The 18,515-nt window shown below is 41.9% G+C and overlaps 1 protein-coding gene across 1 annotated transcript in view; it reads right to left on the bottom strand.

The window, feature by feature from the left end:
• LOC310793175 (protection of telomeres protein 1-like) overlaps positions 1-18,515 on the bottom strand; it is a 74,351-nt gene that overhangs the window by 6,774 nt on the left and 49,062 nt on the right. The window contains exons 11-14 of the mRNA XM_083654934.1: positions 4,532-4,716; positions 3,923-4,008; positions 1,367-1,393; positions 1,037-1,193 (exon numbers count right to left, since the gene is read on the bottom strand). Of these exons, the coding sequence (XP_083511060.1) occupies positions 1,037-1,193; positions 1,367-1,393; positions 3,923-4,008; positions 4,532-4,716 (455 nt within the window). The remainder of the gene's footprint in view (positions 1-1,036; positions 1,194-1,366; positions 1,394-3,922; positions 4,009-4,531; positions 4,717-18,515) is intronic.

Below are 18,515 nucleotides of genomic sequence, written 5' to 3'. Positions count from 1 at the left end.
CAACGTGAAGGATTTCTATGCAAAACTCCATCTACTTTTAGGGGTAAAATGCCAGATGTTCATTGCTCATTATCCTTCAAGATGTCTGCAGGCTTCAGAAAGGCACATTTAAGAGTTTTTCTGAGCTTTTTAGTGCTACCTGGAATTGGTAAATGGATGGTAAATGGACTGCATTCATATAGCGCTTTTATCCAAAGCGCTTTACAATGTGCCTACATTCACCCATTCACACACCGAAGGCGGCAAGCTGCCACGCAGGGTGCTGGCACAGCCATCGGGAGCAATTTGGGGTTCAGTGTCTTGCCCAAGGACACTTTGACATGCGGACTGAAGGAGCCAGGGATCGAACCACCAACCTTCTGATTAGTGGACGACCCGCTCTACCTCCTGAGCCACAGACGCCCCAGAATTGAAGTTATGACCAATTTAAAACCCAAAATAAAGAAACAAAGCTCTCTGAACATTTCCTCTGCGTGAGCAGATGAGAACAGTAGTCATCAAGTAAAAAGTAAAACTACATAAACAACCACATTTACCAAAATTAATAATTCAGTCAAGACACTAACCCACATGGAAGGTCGGTGATGTTTTTAGTCGACAAAACAGTCCTGGAGCTTCATAGCAAAACAGCATTCTCCCAAACAACTGTAGTTCATGGGAACTTGTAAAATGTAAATTAATTAATTAATTATCGGTAAAATGTCTCCATACTGCTCGTCAGGTGTAATCCAAGTCTCCAGAATCCCCCTACATCGCAAGTTGACTGTTCATGTTAGCGTGCATGATGGCATGCACGCTAACATGAACAGGGCTTTGAGCTCAGCGGCTATACAGTGCAGATTTAAGCTAAATCAAGTGAACTTGGCATCTCAGGGCTTCCGGAGACTTGGATTACGCCAGACAAGCATCTGGGTGAGTAGAGTAGATAATGACTGAATTTTCATTGTTGGGTGAACTGCTCCTTTAACGCTAAAATGTCACAATGAAGTTGTGCAGCGTGAGGTGTTGATGTAGCAGACAGGCAGTGGAAGCATACATGGACTTGCAGTTGGGGCAGTAAAGTTTGAGGGCTTGGTGCAGCAGGAGTGGCTGATAGGAGCGGAGCTGAGCACTGATGTGGAAAACCCGGCCAGGATCTGAGCGCTTCAGCTGGGCCAGCGTCACCGGCGGCACGCCATGGCTGCAGCTTCTCTCTGGAGACAGTGACAAGAATATCATCTGGATGGACAGACTGTCACCATGACATCTAAACAAACGGTAGCACTTCTTAAAAGGAGAGTAGTTCATTAAAACTTATCGTAGTGGCATTTTTCAAAATGGATATGTCCGGCTTTGAAAATAAACTGTTGCTTGTCCTTTTTCATACCTGTGGCACAATCCACAGGGACTGGAGCTGCAATGACAAGAGAGAGAAACAAGATTAGAGCTAAAGAAAAGCTCCAATAATAGATAAAACAACAAGCAACTCAAAAGGCATTTGCACTCTAGGCTTTGGCCATATTCAGAATTGTGTGACCTGATGACCTGGTGCAGTCAAAACAACCTGGAGCTCAAAAGACAGTGGAGATGGTTGTGGACTACAGGAAGAACGCAGCCCCACCTTCCCCCATCACCCTGTGTGACTCCCCAGTCAACACTGTGGAGTCCTTTCGCTTCCTGGGTTCAATCATCAGCCGGGATCTGAAATGGGAGCTTAACATCAAAGCTCTCATCAAGAAGGCACAACAGAGGATGTACTTTCTTTAGCGGCTGAGGAAGTTCAAGGTGCCAAAGGTACTAGGCAGCATTGGCACTTTTCTACACCTCCTCCATCACCCTCTGGTACGCTACTGCTGCCTGCAAGGTCATCTCCAGACTGCAGCGCATTAGCTAAAGCGGACTCAGAAAATTATGGCCGATGTCACTCATCCAGGACATAAAGTTTTCAGGGTCCTCACCCCTGGCAGAAGACTGATGTCTTACAGTACCAGAACCTGTCATCACAGGGACAGCTTCTGTCCAACTGCCATCCGCCTCTTCAATGAGACCCGAAAGCCTGCACACAGGGCCGTAGCCAGGGGGGGGAAAGTGTGGATGATTCCAAGAGCCCTTGACTGACAGGGGCCCCAAATGGCCAAAATTTTCCGCCGCCGCCCTTCGGACGGCGGCATCCGTGGGCCCAATGTGATATCCTTTCATGGGGCCCGAATTCCCTGGCTACGGCTCTGCCTGCACAAATCAGGACTTTGTCACATGTCGTTTTAATACTCATTGTTTTTCAGGAACTGTCCGTTCATTGTCTTTGTGGAGGTGCTGACAGTTAATAGTTAGAAAAATAGATATAGGAATTCCTTTGTGCCTGCTTCGATTCGAGCTTTAAAAGCTACTTAAGAGAATATAATGTAACATCTATGCTGCCTTTGTTGGATGTTGAATACATTTTATTGCTGCAGAGCTCTCATTGCAGTATTTTAATATAACTGATGAATTAAGTAGTAACGTACCGTATATACCATTTAACTAAATCATTTGCTATATATAGGCTATGTCAAGTGTTTCTCATTTCTATATACAGGTGTTAAAAAGTTGAATGTGTGTGTTCAGGGATGCATGAAGCTGCGGGATAAGAACAATGACGCGATGGAGGTTGGGGTAGTATGGTATTGGCAAGAACTTCAATCCACTTTCAGGATTTCGGGAGAAATGTCACATACGCGACTGGTTGTGTGTAGTCTTTCTGATTTATAACTTATAATGCAACAGTTTTACCACAAACTGCGACTTTCTTGACTTCCAAAGTTATCTTTTAAGTTGACCAACATCATACATGTATGTGTACCTCATGGCACAATTCAAACGGGATCGAAAAAATTATTGTCTCCGATTGAAAACAATTATTGTCTCTCGCCATTCACCGCCATTGCATGGATGGACTTTGTTATTTTCCATATTTTTTCAGACGCTGGTGCGTGTGGGGCAACCCAGAAGGGGCGGGACTTTGCTACACCAAATGTAGCGTTTCATGACATGCACGTAAAGAGAGCAACATCAGTGAGAACGGGTTGAAAGAGCTGCTCACCTCCACTATGGAGTTGTGGTCGTGCTATCTCCACTTAAAAATCCATTGAGCTCTGCAGGCGGACTTCATGGTGCAGTCAAGTGCACATCGTAAATACATGGTGCATTCAAGTGCACCTCGTAAAATCAGGAATCAATACTCGAAGGCCACGAAGGTTGTTTAAAACAGGAAAGGTTCTATTTTTTCCTGTTTATTTTTTCTATTATTTTCCTTTGTTGAAATACACATTATTGTATATTATCATTACTGAATGAATGGATGAATTGTTATTGTGTGTCATCCATACAATGTAATGTATGCATGGGCTTACAAAATGCCAATAATTCAAGCAAAGCCAGGACCATAGTGCAGCATATAGGCTTACACAGTTGAGTAATAACATCATCAACAACAACAACATCAGCAGCAAAGGAGGTGAACAAAGACACTGGGGGAACTTTCACATTCAAGTCATCAAACCAACCATGAATAGGCTAGGGCACTTATTTCACTGAGGGAGTTAGTACGTGTTACTGGAAAAACTGAAAATGAGAAACATAAATGTTAATTCAATAATATGCATTGCCTTCTTTTCCATGATTTTCTCTCTTAAATGCATCACAATTAAACAACCATTCTAGTAGTCTGACTACCAGAATATTTCACTGTTTCACTAATATTTCACTAATTTCTTATTCTTTATCTACGGCATATTTAATAATTACATGCTGAAATCTGAACAATATCTGATTCAGTTCCATAGAGTCCCCAGAATGTAGGAAAGTATGCCTCTGAAACTCAAATCCCCACCCGTTTTGGTTTCTAAATCCCCCCTATTTTTGAGGTCTCAAGGTTGGCAAGTAGGTTCACTCAGGCTGTCCGTACCGCAGGACTCTGGTGGAGTGCTCCAGACCTCCAGCAGGCCTGAGTCCGTCAGCTCGTCGTCATCCTCTGGGAACGTCTCTGTGACTCTGGACACAAACATGCAGAAAACGACTTTGGTTTAGTGTGAGAAAAGAGGAAGTCTATACACAACGTCAATCTTGGGCAGTAACACGTTATAGTGATTACTTTTTTCAGTATGATTAGTGCATGGGATTATAAATTCAAATTCAGTAATGGAGTAAATCCACTTTTTTCTTTTACTTGCACCACGCTCTGTATAGACCTGTATGGCCTAAGGAGGCGCTGGTGCAGTGACCAGGACACATACTCCTAATCCGGCTTCCCACCCGCAGACACAGCCAATCGTACCTGTATGGACGCCCGACCAAGCCGGAGGGAACATGGGGGGGCGCGAACCTGCGACCCTCCAGTTGGTAGGCTACGTAAATGTGATTTTCTTTTAATCTGATTTTCAGAAAACGCTTCAAAAATCATATTTCTACAGTGGCTCCAGATCTGTGGAAGAGTTACTCAGGTGTTTTTGTCCTGTGCCCCCTGCCATACCTCTTGAGCTGCAGCACGTCGGGGCTGTCCTCTGGAAGAACATACCTCTTGAGCTGCAGCACGTCGGGGCTGTCCTCTGGAAGAAGGCGGATGCCCTTGCCGTACTTCGTGCCCCCGTGCAGGTGGAAAGACACGTGATCCGCCTCTTCTGATTGGTTGTCAGTGTGACCCGGCACCCTGCCGCCTCCTAACAGAGCGTGCAGGTTGTAGATGCGCAGATACTCCCCGGGCTGAGGGGACATGAAGGGCGGGGCGGGAGTATTATTATTATTATAACCTTGGGCCCCAACTAAGGTTATTATAGTCAACTAAGGCTGTCTGTATATATAGCATTTTCCCCCCTCTCTCTCTGAGCACCAGTGCCCTTTCCTCATTAAAAGCAACGGGAGGCAGCCGCTCCAGGAAAACACTGCAGCCAGAGTTTTCTCCTCAGAGCAGAGCACTTTTAAAAGTTCCGAAATGTTAAACTTTTCAGAACAGTGTCGGGTGACATGACCCGCTTTTTCCCACCCGATCAAATGCAAGGACAGAGATGCTGGCCATTTCCTATACTGTCCATAGTAACAATAATATGGAAGTCAATGTGCCGGTGGTGGAGAAATAGGATGTAATATTAGAATTTACGTTACTGTAACAGCGATCTTAAAGGCAGTATAGTAGGGGTGTCACGATACACTCAGTTCACGATACGATACGTATCACGATACTGGGTTCACGATAACGATACGATACGATACGATTTTAACAATATTTTTTTAAACTTGAATAATGACAATATATGACTGGAAAAGTAGTATTTTATTTGAAATGCACAAATACAAAACATGCTGTTGTGGGAAATTGTTATTACAATAACAACTAGAAAAAACATGAGATTGGAGATAAGGCTTATCTTGAAATAGAATGAGTTACACCGTCACTTAGATTTACTTTGAACTAAAAGGTTTCTCAGCAGTATAAATTCTCATTATGCATCTTCAGTTTTTCTTCAAACTCAAACAACAAGACTTTTCTTAATCTATTTTTTATGCATCTTCAGTTTTTCGTGTCAAGTAAACAGTTTTGCCAGAAACTCAATTGAATGGTTTCTCTCCTGTATAACTTCTCATGTGTCTCTTCAGAGACTTGTTCAACTGAACTACTTTCCACACATTGAACTTCAACAAACAAAGACGTTTCTTAGTCTATTTTTTGAAAAAAAAAATTTTTTTTTTTTTTTTTTTTTGCGATATGAGATTTCATCTCAACGATACATATCGTGACGTTTTACTATCGCGAAATTTCGTGGGACGATATATTGTGACACCCCTACAGTATAGATATATTGTAAAAGTTCGGTAAGCCTTTGCTTATTCCACAACACTGTAGTGTCTACTAGAAGTGCTAACCAGCACCAGCAGCAGATGACGTTATCATCCGCTTTTATTTATCCTCACAAAAAGCGCTTCAGGCAGTGCTTTTCCATGAAAAAATACAAATAAAATCACACCCAGGTGCTGAAGTTGCTCGAGTGACATCACTGATGACATCACAACTGCCTGATGACATCACAGTCAAGCAATTGCGTGACTTCATTTCCAGTTGGGTGACATCACTTCACACAACCTTGTTGCCTCAATCCAGACCCAAATCCAGACCCACATCTTGGGTTACACATAAAGTCACTTACAAGTTACAACTGCCTGAAATCACACCCAGGTGCTGAAGTAAGCGATGCAGACAGATAGACACCACATAACCAATTTTAACTAAGAAAGAAGACAATTGCTCAGACCCAAATCTCTGGTGACATCACAGTTGGGCAATTGCAAATGCTTTCAACACACACACACAACTGCCCGACTGACATCACTTCCGTCACAAATTGTGACTAAGATAAGATCACAGTTGCTCAAGTGACATCACAGTTGAGCAATTGCAAAGGCATTCAACATTTGCTCGAGTGACATCGCTGATGACATCACGACTGCATCTGATGTCAATTATGATCTCAAGTCAATTATAGAAGCGGTTGCACCGATTAAGAATCACAGCCAGGTTGTGAAGTAAGCGGTGCAAGTTTAGTACATTAGATGGCGGTGCAGGTTTAGAACACTACTGTAGATGGCGTCTGTTGAGGCTAATATGGAAAACATGCTACAGCGTCAAAGCCTAACCCTAGACTTTGCGCCGTGGCTGGCGAGCCTGCCGGGGCAGCTGACGTGCTCCAGAAAGAAAATGCAACTTTATGTTTCAGCTGCCAGCTGGTGGACAGAACTAAAAGTAGCAATAATAATGGGAAATAACTTCCTTAAAAGTAAAAGTCCTGCATTCAAAAGATCACTTCAGTAACAGTACAGACGTACTAACAGTAAAAGTTGTCATTCTGTCATAGGTAAATTATTGAAGCATGATCCTTTCAGAAGTATTTTAATGTGGTCGGTCTAACGGCTCCATATATATATTAAAGTTTATTCTATACTGTATTCTTTACTGTCTATACTGTAACATACTGTTGGGGAGTTTAAACTCTAGCAATGCAACATTATGAGCTCATCGTATGTTTTGTGCCTTTATTCTGCAACGTAACTAGTAACTCCAGCCAGCACATGTAGTGGAGAAAGACAAGATTTCCCTCTGAGATGTAGCGGAGGAAAAGTAGAACGTCTCACAGAATGGAGATACTAGTGCCGCCGCCAACAACTACAACAACAACAACAACAACAACAACAACAACAACAACAACAACAATAATAATAAATATAATACTTGAATAAATTTACTTTCCACCTCCAAGAAATCAAATGGTCAAAAAACACATTTGATAGCTTAGCAGAGATATAGTTACAGACGGCCATCGACCAGCAGATGGCGATGTTGCCCCAAGCCTGTGCCTGGTGTGGTGGAAGCTGCAAAAGAGACATCTCCACATACTGCAGGCAAGGACACTTAAAAAGAAGGATAAGTCATCACTCATGAGTCATGTCACACCATTCAAATTTTGCATTGGGGCCAGTTCTATTGAAGTGAATGGGGCAGACAGGGTAAGCCCCACTATATAAACCATGAACATCATATCTGTGCTGTTTCACCTTTATTTTCAAACACATTACGTGATGTTGACTGAGGCTCCGTTCAGCCATGTATCATGATGTAGTTACTAGTTAGCTAATCTAGCTCTATTTTGGACCAAAGTGGCTTGAGTTGAGCTATATGCAGCTGCTGGCCAGAGTCATGGTCTGTTTGGAGACCAATAATATCACCTATAACATCACATAATGTATTTTCTTTAATCTGGTGGAAGCATTTTTCAATAAAAGGTGAAACATGACAGATATGATGGTTTATAGTGGGACTTACCCTGCCTGCCCCACTCACTTCAATAGAACTGGCCCCAAAGTCTGACCCCAATGCAAAATTTGAGTGTTGTCTCATCCTTCATTTTAGGGTCCTTGACAGTGGGTTGTGTTGACAAAGGCTGGGCTTCTTCCACAGTCATTTGTGTTTTGTCACGACACAAAAAAAGCGGTTCTTTATCTGCAACGCCCAGCACTTCAGACAGCCCACAGCCAGGCTGTGTGCTGCTGGGATTCAACCATTGATACTGCTCAAAAAAATTAAAGGAACACTTAAGGTGCGTCCACACCCACCTATTACAGTTTTTTGCTGGCATCGAGTTTACATACAAAGTCAATGCAAACGAGCGATTGAACGTATATTCACCCGGGAGAAAAATTGCTGGGCGTCCGAGCGACAGAGACAGAGCGATAGGGCGAAAATTCGCTCGTCGCCCGAGATGAAATATCCCAACTCGTGAGAAATTTCGCTGCCATCAGTCGCTCGCTGTTCAATGCTGATTGGCTGCCGTGTGAGAGTGAGCACTGGCAGAGCACAAAGCTAGAGAAGAATCAGTCAGGAAGGATAAGAAGAGAGCAATTGTCTGTGGCCACCACATGCAAAACCATTCCCTTTTTGGGGGTTGCTTTGACTTCTCCATTGCACCTGTTGTCACGTTAATTTGCACCAAAGCAGGTCAAATTGATTCACAATCACGTGCTTCCTAAATGGACAGATTGATATCCCTGAAGTTTGACTGACTTGGTGTTATACTGTGACGATTAAGTGTTCCCTTCATTTTTTGGAGCAGTATATATGGATGGAACCTGCCGTTGTTGTTTAGAATCCCGTGTTGAACCACACCCATGGTTGAAGTGGCCTGTCGCCATCTTGGCTGGCGATATCGTATATCGCAACATTGGGGCAGGACTATGCAATATTTACATTTGGATATATCACCCAAGCCTACTACCTCAGATCCAAGAATCGCTCCTCTCTTGTTTTTCACCTCATCATTAGGTTTTCTTCATGTATGCTTTATTTAATCAGATATTCCCATTGACATTAGCATCTCTTTCTCAAGAGAGACCCAGGAACAAAAAACATTGTCATTAAAATGACAGAGAAGTTCCAAAGTAGAGTTCAGTCATGCACTTCAACAATATAGAGACTCATTATCAAGTGTAATTGCAAATATCTGAGAAAACGTGATGTTATTACTTAGATATTATTACTCCCCCTGTATAAATAACGGTATAAAAAAAGAAAGAAAAAAAAATCATTGAGGGGGACTTCAATGGGGATTTCTAATTTCAAGGTGCTTTGCAGTCCGTTCCATTCATAGGACAAAAGCAGCAGAAAGTAGAACCAACTAACTGAAATGACGCTGTGATCTGCAGCTTAATTACTACAAGACAGCTGAGATCCCACTCTCTCTCCTCTCACCTCCCTTCTCCCCCTGCTCTCTTTCCCCTCACTCTCTTCTCTACTGTGGTTGTTTTTATATGCTTTATATAAGACGTTCAATCCTGTTTATTGATTCTGCTTAGGTAGATTTAGCTAGACACATTCTCTGTAAAGTCCTCTGAGACATGGTTGTGAATTAAGGAGATACAAATAAATTTGACTTGACTAAACTAGATGTGACGTGCGGGAGCAGCTTAACACGTCCCCCCGGCATTGAAATGATATCACATCAATCCATGTTTTCACCATCATGTGATAAGATGGCTCTCTTGGCCACTTTATGAAACTAGGCATCTCGCGCGCTACACAGGCTTGCTAGCTTGGCCGCTGCATGGCCTCGCCCGCCCTGCAGCTCACCGAGCTGGCCCTGCAACTCGCATAAGCAGCTCGGCCTTGCCCCGGTCCATTGGCATGCACAGTGCACAATTGCTGAACTGCCCGTCATTGTGACGGATTTGAATCACCAGCGTACACATTCATTCGAAAATCCTATTAGACGTTAGTCGTGCCATAACAGTTTAACCAGAATGAAGTCGGGGAATCCCTTTTGAAGCGTTTTCTAAAAATCGCATTTAAAAAAGCGCATTTACATTCCAAAAGTCATAAAAGTTATTCACGTTTGTGAAGATTATTATGCTGAACCCAAATTCGCTTTCCCATAAACTTTTGTTAACCACAGACCTTATTTTATGCATTTAAGTGAATTCCCCATTGTAAAATCCAATTCACTTTCACGAACCCGGAAGTATACTTCCGGACTCATTCCTGCGGTTCTCTATTCCTAAAAAATCCGGGGCTATAGCCCTGAATGATCCGGGGCTATAGCCCTGAATGATCCGGGGCTATAGCCCTGAATGCCCAGGCAGCCTAACAACGCCCATGGTTAAAGCCCCAATCAGTAAGATTTTTGACATTTTTTACTGTAATAAATCAGCTTTTTAGTCACAGGACATGGTAGATTGACTTGTAACAGGGAGACCCTCGTCTTTATTTATCCCACACCGCCCTCCATTGGCCAGCACTGGGACTAAGCAGTTTGTCTGCCACGTCCCGTAGCAAGAAAAAGAGAAAAGAAAAGCATGCGCGCATGCGCTGTACAGCGGAAGCGCTGTGTTCATGAAAACAAGGAAGTAACTCGATTCGGATTTGCTACGAAAATGATGTTTCACGGAACTATGGATTATTATTTCATCACGTGGTGAGTACCCGATGTCACAACATGTACATAGAGCTTTCTGGCGCTGTGTTTTGTTGACTTTGAACGGCGATATCGTTATCGATACTAATGCACGCAGAGGGCGCTTGGAAAAGTTACTGAATGGGGCTTTAAAGACTCCCTGAAGTCAAAAATATGTTTTTCTTCTTGCATTGTTCCTAGTTGGATGTCTGAGCTTCACTGTGCAGAATGATTCACAATCATCTGCTGGAAGTGGAAAGTTTCTCTGAGCTCACTGAAAACGCCATTTTCAAGAAGCATGGTTCATGACATCAAGGAATACTGGAGCCAATCCCTGTCCAGTATTCAGCAGTTAAAGCCCTTGTTTGTATGCTGTGATTGGGTAGTTCTTTTCTAGATAACCCTGATTGGTTGCTTCAGAATTATTAATGAGGCAGAAGGAGGGGAAGTCATTTTAAGGATTTTAATAAGATAATTTAACGTTTTTTGTGGGGGAAAACCATCAGACACTAATTATTATTCAAAGTAGAGTATTTTATATACATCTTAAAATGTGACTTTAGGGGGTCTTTAAATTTAAGGTGAGTTGCAAGACATGAGTGCGCACATGCATGCACACACACACACACACACACACACACACACACACACAGATAACACAAATAACACTTTGCCTATCAGCAGTTAAAGCCCTTTTTTGTTAGCCTAGGTAAACCCAGCCACCACGTGACCTGCTCTCTCAGTTCCCAGTCACTATCGTCTAGCGAACGGGCCATTCAAATCGATTTCTGCGGCGATTGAAAGACTCGCGCAGACCCGCAGCCACCCCGCAGCCAATGAGTGACGGCGTGACTGCCAACATCAGTCCTGCCGTGATCGGCCAATCAGAGAGTGCGTCTTTGTCAATGACGTATAACAGCTGCAGCGGCTAGCCATTAGCTTTTGGTCTTTCCAAAGCATAGCTCCCGAGCTAGCTACTAGCTATGGCTATGAACAGCTACAGCTACTGTATTGTTGTGTCGCCGTTAAATGCGCTAATGGAGGACCAGATACGCGAGGCTTCTAATCTGGGAATCAAGGCGTTGCAGATCGGTGGGGTGAATGATAAAGACAAGGACATGGACGCTGCAAGCTTGTGTATGCAAGTCCAGAGGCCTTGATGAAGAAAAAGTGGCGAAATATGCTGGCACCGGCTACACGAAAATTAACGTTATTAAATGCTGTAACGTTAACGGTAATTCTCATGTGTATGGTTTATTTAGCCTACTCAATCTCTTCTGAGATTATAACGTTAACCTGTTAGGACGCTGTGAGCTTGTGTATATAAGTCCAGAGAACTTGATGAAAACAAAGTGACAAAATATCCTGGCATCGGGTACACGAAAATTAACGTTATTAAATGCTGTAACGTTAACTGTAATTCTCATGTGTATTGTTTATTTAGCCTACTCAATCTCTCAGCCCATGTTGATGCTGAACCAAATGACCAGTCCGGCTGCAATGGTTGATTTGTGAGGTTAATGGCAGCCAACAGAACTTCATATTCTTTCCATACTGTACTGCATGTTGTACTGCATGTTGTACTGTTCATACTCAAATTGTACTTTTTTGAATGGAACTGAATAAAAATGTTTTTGTTTGATACTCTTCTGTTGTATTGTCATGTGAGAATGAAAACAGCTATAGTAATAGTTAGGGGTGTCACAATATATCGTCCCACGAAATTTCGCGATAGTAAAACGTCACGATATGTATCGTTGAGATTAAATCTCATATCGTGAAAAAAAAAAAAAAAAAAAAAAAAAAAAAAAAAAAAAAAATTTTTTTTTCAAAAGTAGACAAAGAAACGTCTTTGTTTGTTGAAGTTCAATGTGTGGAAAGTAGTTCAGTTGAACAAGTCTCTGAAGAGACACATGAGAAGTTATACAGGAGAGAAACCATTCAATTGAGTTTCTGGCAAAACTGTTTACTTGACAGGAAAAACTGAAGATGCATAAAAAATAGACTAAGAAAAGTCTTGTTGTTTGAGTTTGAAGAAAAACTGAAGATGCATAATGAGAATTTATACTGCTGAGAAACCTTTTAGTTCAAAGTAAATCTAAGTGACGGTGTAACTCATTCTATTTCAAGATAAGCCTTATCTCCAATCTCATGTTTTTTCTAGTTGTTATTGTAATAACAATTTCCCACAACAGCATGTTTTGTATTTGTGCATTTCAAATAAAATACTACTTTTCCAGTCATATATTGTCATTATTCAAGTTAAAAAAAATATTGTTAAAATCGTATCGTATCGTATCGTTATCGTGAACCCAGTATCGTGATACGTATCGTATCGTGAACTGAGTGTATCGTGACACCCCTAGTAATAGTACTTCAAAACAGTGGTTCTCAAAATGTTTCCACATAAGGATCCTTAAACTGAATGTGATGCTAGGTCTGTTGATCAAAATAACACCTATATCGAAATCGGATTTTAGCGGACCATACAAGCCGGGGCTTCAGAGCTGATCACCTGGACACATTTTACGGCGAAATTATCTGATAAACTTGTCTGTGCAGCTCTGTGGTGATCAGCTAATGTCTTCATAGCATTGTGATTATGATTTAATGCATTATGGAAGATAAATGCTGGAAGGCTGGGTAGCATTATCTAACGTCATCCAGGCTACTGTAACATTAGGCTATTATAGCTATGAAACGCTGATTCAAACGTTACAATAATAAGACACAATAGGAGCCAGTTACCCTACTGTAGATAGAGTAATTTCAGACCACCAGATATCACCATATTTATGTTATTAAATGCTGTAACGTTAACGGTAATTCTCATGTGTATGGTTTATTTATAAGCATTCATTGATTGAAGCAGAGTGCTGGTCGGTTAAGTTTCTCTGTAGTCATGTCCTCTGCTCCAATCTTCGGTTTCGTAGTTTCTTCTGTCTCTCGTCCAGCAGCTGCAGATGTCATCATTATCCACGTTATTAAAGATTATTTATAAAAAAATCTCATTGTGTAAATATTTTGTGAACGCACCAATAGTTAGAGAAGGAAACCTCTCTTTGCATTTTATTTTGTTTTTTAATAAAAGTAGGCTACTTAATATCTCACGTGGCTTTGATTCATCATTGCAAATTTAGCCCAATTTGTATAAAATGCAGATGTGAACAGCTAGGTTTAATGACAAATATGGAATATCACCCAAGGAAATACCACGGTTTAATGCCAACAGATAAACCATACAGATTTGTTGTAATTGTGAACACAAAGGGAGCAAAGACATGGTTTTCAAGTATAACAATGTACAACTTTTATTCAAAGACAGGATTGAAAAATATAGGTCACTTGTATTCACTTCAGACAAGACACTACGTTAAAGTCTGAAATTTACCTAGATTTGCTATACGAATTGACATTTCAGCTTGTCACCTGATGTCATTATTAATGGACAGTACAGTAGTAAAGATTTTGAAAATTTTGATTAATCAATCCAAGTCAGAAACACGTGTACAAATATTGAATGCAACAGTCTCGTTCTGGAGCGAACCCCTCAGCTGAATTCACGTTGGAATATGATATCAAGGCTTGATAGATTTGATTGTACTCATACAGCAGTGTGGAGCTTAACATCTAGCTAGGTTGCATCTGGAATATGATCTGGATTATGTATAATATACAGTATAACACTACGCTCACTATCATGACATTCACGTTAACGCTATAGCCTCCAAAAATCTACTGTAGCTAGCTAGCGTCAGCTACATCTGTAACCACGCTGAAATGCGAGTGCATTAACGTTATTTCTAGCTAGGTCAAACACACCTTACCGTTATGAGTGTGGCCGTTTTTGATTAACATTAAGTCCACGATCATTTCCGGGCTGCAGCAGAGTCGAGCCCCGGAGGCAGCCTGGAGCTCTGTGAGCTCCAGAGGGGGTGCGCGATACACTGCTGCCTGCCCGACATCCCTGCACCCGACCTCGGGCTGCAGCAGAGTCGAGCCCCGGAGGCAGCCTGGAGCTCTGCGAGCTCCAGAGGGGTGCGCGATGCACTGCTGCTGCCCGACACCCTGCATGAGCTTGATTTGTTTTGAAGGTTTTGTCTGGTACTATTCAATATGATTTATGCAGATAAGACAGCGTGTCCCTGATAACTGTATAGATGATGACTGTTCTTCACCGCCACAAATATCTCTCCAGATCTGCGGCCATCTGCAGCAGGGATCGAGGTTTGGGTCCGTGTAGACAGTTGTCCTGTTCATTCCCTGACCACCGTCACAGGAGTCATTGGCAGAGGCGATGTTCTCTCTTCTTGGAAGCTCTAATAATATCAAACGTAGCAGTTACTGTATGTTACACGTGGCTAACGTTAGCTAGCTTCTGACATGTTTTTCTAGAATTCATTAGATCGTTAAATGCTCCCGTAATCTAGCTAACCCCCACACAGCCGATGAGGAAAAGTCAGTCATTTATCGAATGTCTTTCTTACCAAACACAATTACGCTAGTTTCTGAGATAATATATAGTGTGGCATATACCTGTGAATAACATATTCTTACCTGGAAATCACACATCGATCCGTAGGCCAGCTCTGAGTCTGTTTACATTTCGGGCGGAGGGGGGCTTGGTTGGTTGTAGCTGGTTGTAACCATTTGCGTGTTAGCAGTACTGAAATGAAAAGTGTTAGCTAATGCGCTAACAACAAAGGTCGCAGAGTGATGACGCCATCTGCTGCACTGCGCATGTGCTCTGTGCACTAAACTGGTTGGATGATGGTTGCGTAATGGAGCGGTCTATCGGGGGGGGGGCAACAACCGCAGGAAATCGTTTAACAATGGTGGGAATCCAGACCATAGTGACTGAGAACAGGTCTGAGAGCAGGTCACGTGGGGGATGGGTTTACCCAGGCTACTTTTTTGTATGCTGTGATTGGGTAGTTATTTTCTAGATAACCCTGATTGGTTGCTTCAGAATTTTTAATGAGGCAGAAGGGGGGGGGGAAGTCATTTTAAGGATTTTAATAAGATAATTTAACTTTTTTTGTGGGGGGAAACCATCAGACACAAATTATTATTCAAAGTAGAGTATTTTATATACATCTTAAAACATGACTTTAGGGGGTCTTTAAATTTAAGGTGAGTTGCAAGACATGAGTGTGCACATGCGCGCGCGCGCGCACACCCACACACACACACACACACAGATAACACTTTGCCTATCAAGTCTTTTCTTTGACACGATGCCGTGAGCTGTGGCCTTCACAACACAAAGCTAAGTAGCTGAGAGCATCTGGCAATTTGAGATGACAAGACATGCTGACACACCCAAACATGTCAAAGCCTTTCCTCCGACACAGGCGGAGCTGATGCTGTTAGTTAGTTTGTGTACTTTGATGACAGCCAAGCAAGGCAATCTGCCATCGCTCAGACCAGCTGAGGCCCCAGGCTTCTAGGATCTAAGGCTGCTCCAGAACTGGGGGGGGGGGGGGGGGGGGTCAATGCTCTATCACTCATTTACACAAACACAGGCTTATCTGATTCACAAGGAAACTGCCTATATACAGTAGGTGGGATTTCTAGTAGGTAGGAAGTTGTAATTAGGCTGCCAGTTTGATACATAAGTTCACTGGATTTGCAACGTTTCTAGGCACCTACTTTTGGCAAATGTTCTAGGAACCATACAATGGTGGTACCTTTGGTGTGTTAGGATATCCCATAATACCTTGTGTAAGAAATCTGGGTTATTTTTATATCACACTTCCAGTGAGATCACCATCCTCACTCCCATGTGATTTTTCCTGAAACCATCTGGAGATGGTTCAGAGACAAAGAACAACAGACTTGTTTCAAAACAGCGTCATTACTCACACATTTTAAAACAAGAATGACTTCTTATCTCTTGGGGCCTTTTGCCAGGCTCTGGGCTTCAAAGGGAGCATCGCCAGCAAGCCAGGAGTAAGGCCGTTTCGGGGTGTTAAATCAAACATCCTGTCACCCCTAGAGTGATTTGAACATTTGAATATGCGTTGAACCCAGACAGGAATTTCCATCTGGTTTCACTCCAAGAAGTCCAGGAAAGCGGAGTATGTTAAATGTATGTGAAGGAACTATGTTCAATTATAAAATGAAGGTTCATGTTATAGGAAATGTCATTCTGATAAACTACACGTGATTACTGTTTATTTCGGATGTTCATAGGCAGAGTTGTGTTTTGGTGCAAGTCTCACACTTTTGTAGGTGGTACCATAGTGCCCCCTAGTGGGGAATATAATACACTGCTGCTTTGTCAAATGTCCCTGATTGAAAGTGTTTTCTCTCTCCTTATTCGTGATATTAAGTGTATCCCAAGGCCTATCTTATATATATGAAAGGCATAGTTATACTTGGACTGAGTTTGAATAATATGTGTTTTCATATCACAGACTATGCAGGAGGATTGTTAAAACTGATAAACTCCTTTAGGCAATAACTGTTTTAATGTCCTATAAACAGAAATATGATTCATGCATAACTTCAATGATTGACTCTATTTTGAATGGGAAAATTTGGAGACTTAGAACTACTTGGTATATAAAGTGTTTAAAAGTTATCTGACTTATGTCCTATAGGGACGTCCCAGCTAATCTACATATCACCCTCGGGGTATTTAAACCACACCCGAGAATGATACGATTGCTCTTCAACTGAAAACGGGAAAGAAAGGAGGTTCCAACACCCCCCCTTTTTGCCAAACCACTCTAAGGCCTTGTCTTAACTTTTGATCCCTGCGGCCGCGGGACAAAGCAGTGACAAAGCCGACCGCTTAGTATTGTTTTGTTTATTTGTAGCTTGAAAAGGTGATTCCTGTAAAATCGCAAGAGACGTCTCGCATTTATAGAGTATCGCTTATTTTATAGCTTTTTGTTATTTTCTTAACAAGTTTAAAACGAGTATAGACTTTTCCTCCTTTTCTCGAGAGGAAAAGAGGTGACCGTTACGATAAGCATCCAAATAGAAGGCTCTCGGACCATTTTCGGCCTGCACGCATCAGACGCCGACTGTACCAGCTGGGAGAACACCAGCCTCTCACCGAAGTGCCTAATGGAGCCATCCATTCTTCAAACCAAGTAAGAAAGACAGATTTGCTAATCTGAGCGACGGTGTGTGACGGATATGATCCAACCATGTCCTGTTACAGCCGAGACCGTCTCAGATGGTAGACTGATTTCTGATATGATTCCGTGCGGTGAAATTAGTCTGTGTGCAGTCCATGAGCTTTAGAACGGATGAGAAGGTCAGGGTTAATTATCAGAAAAATAGCTTCTTTCCAACTAGGCTAATTCTTCTTATTCCCCCTTCTATTAGAATTAATCATCGGGCGAGTCTTACAATATTAATGAATATATATATGCCTATAACCTGTGTGTGTATAATCGACCTATGCTCAGTGTGATAAATCAATGAAACCATATGTGTTATTTGTAGAATGAATCAGTGTGTTTTTTCAGCTATGAGAAGTTGGCTGAAAATGTAATGTTTCAACTGGTCTATTTGAAATAAACGCCATATGTTTTGAAGATAATGATTCAGCTGTTGTTGCTTTTACTTTGAAGTCAGATACCCAGAAGCTTTTCATCAGAGAAAAGAATTCATATTTTTCCTTCAGCAAATGCATTGATCGTGCAAACCTGTGACCCAAGGCAGGGTGTGTTTATAAATACATGAATCGGGGTGGTGCCCTAATGGTTTGATGGACAGATTAAGCTTATTAATGTGCATATCAAATTAAGTCAAATTAAATAATTCTACATAAATGGTGCCCCGTGTGAGGCTTTGATAGAATCGGTTCTGGGTCACTGAATGGCTAGGTTGATCATTATCGTCAAGGCAGTGTTGGTTAAAAGCGCAGTGTTGGTTTGAATTGATGCAATGCCGTTTAATTAACACCAATGCTTTTCTCCTACAAAAAAAACGCAGTGTTGGTTTGAATTGATGCAATGCCGTTTAAATAACACCAATGCTTTTCTCCTACAAAAAAACGCAGTGTTGGTTTGAAATGATGCAATGCCGTTTTAATTAACACCAATGTTTTTC

Source organism: Poromitra crassiceps (genome assembly GCF_964638095.1).
Source record: "Poromitra crassiceps genome assembly, chromosome: 18".
NCBI lineage: Eukaryota > Metazoa > Chordata > Actinopteri > Beryciformes > Melamphaidae > Poromitra > Poromitra crassiceps.
This window is presented reverse-complemented; position numbering and strand designations above follow the sequence as displayed.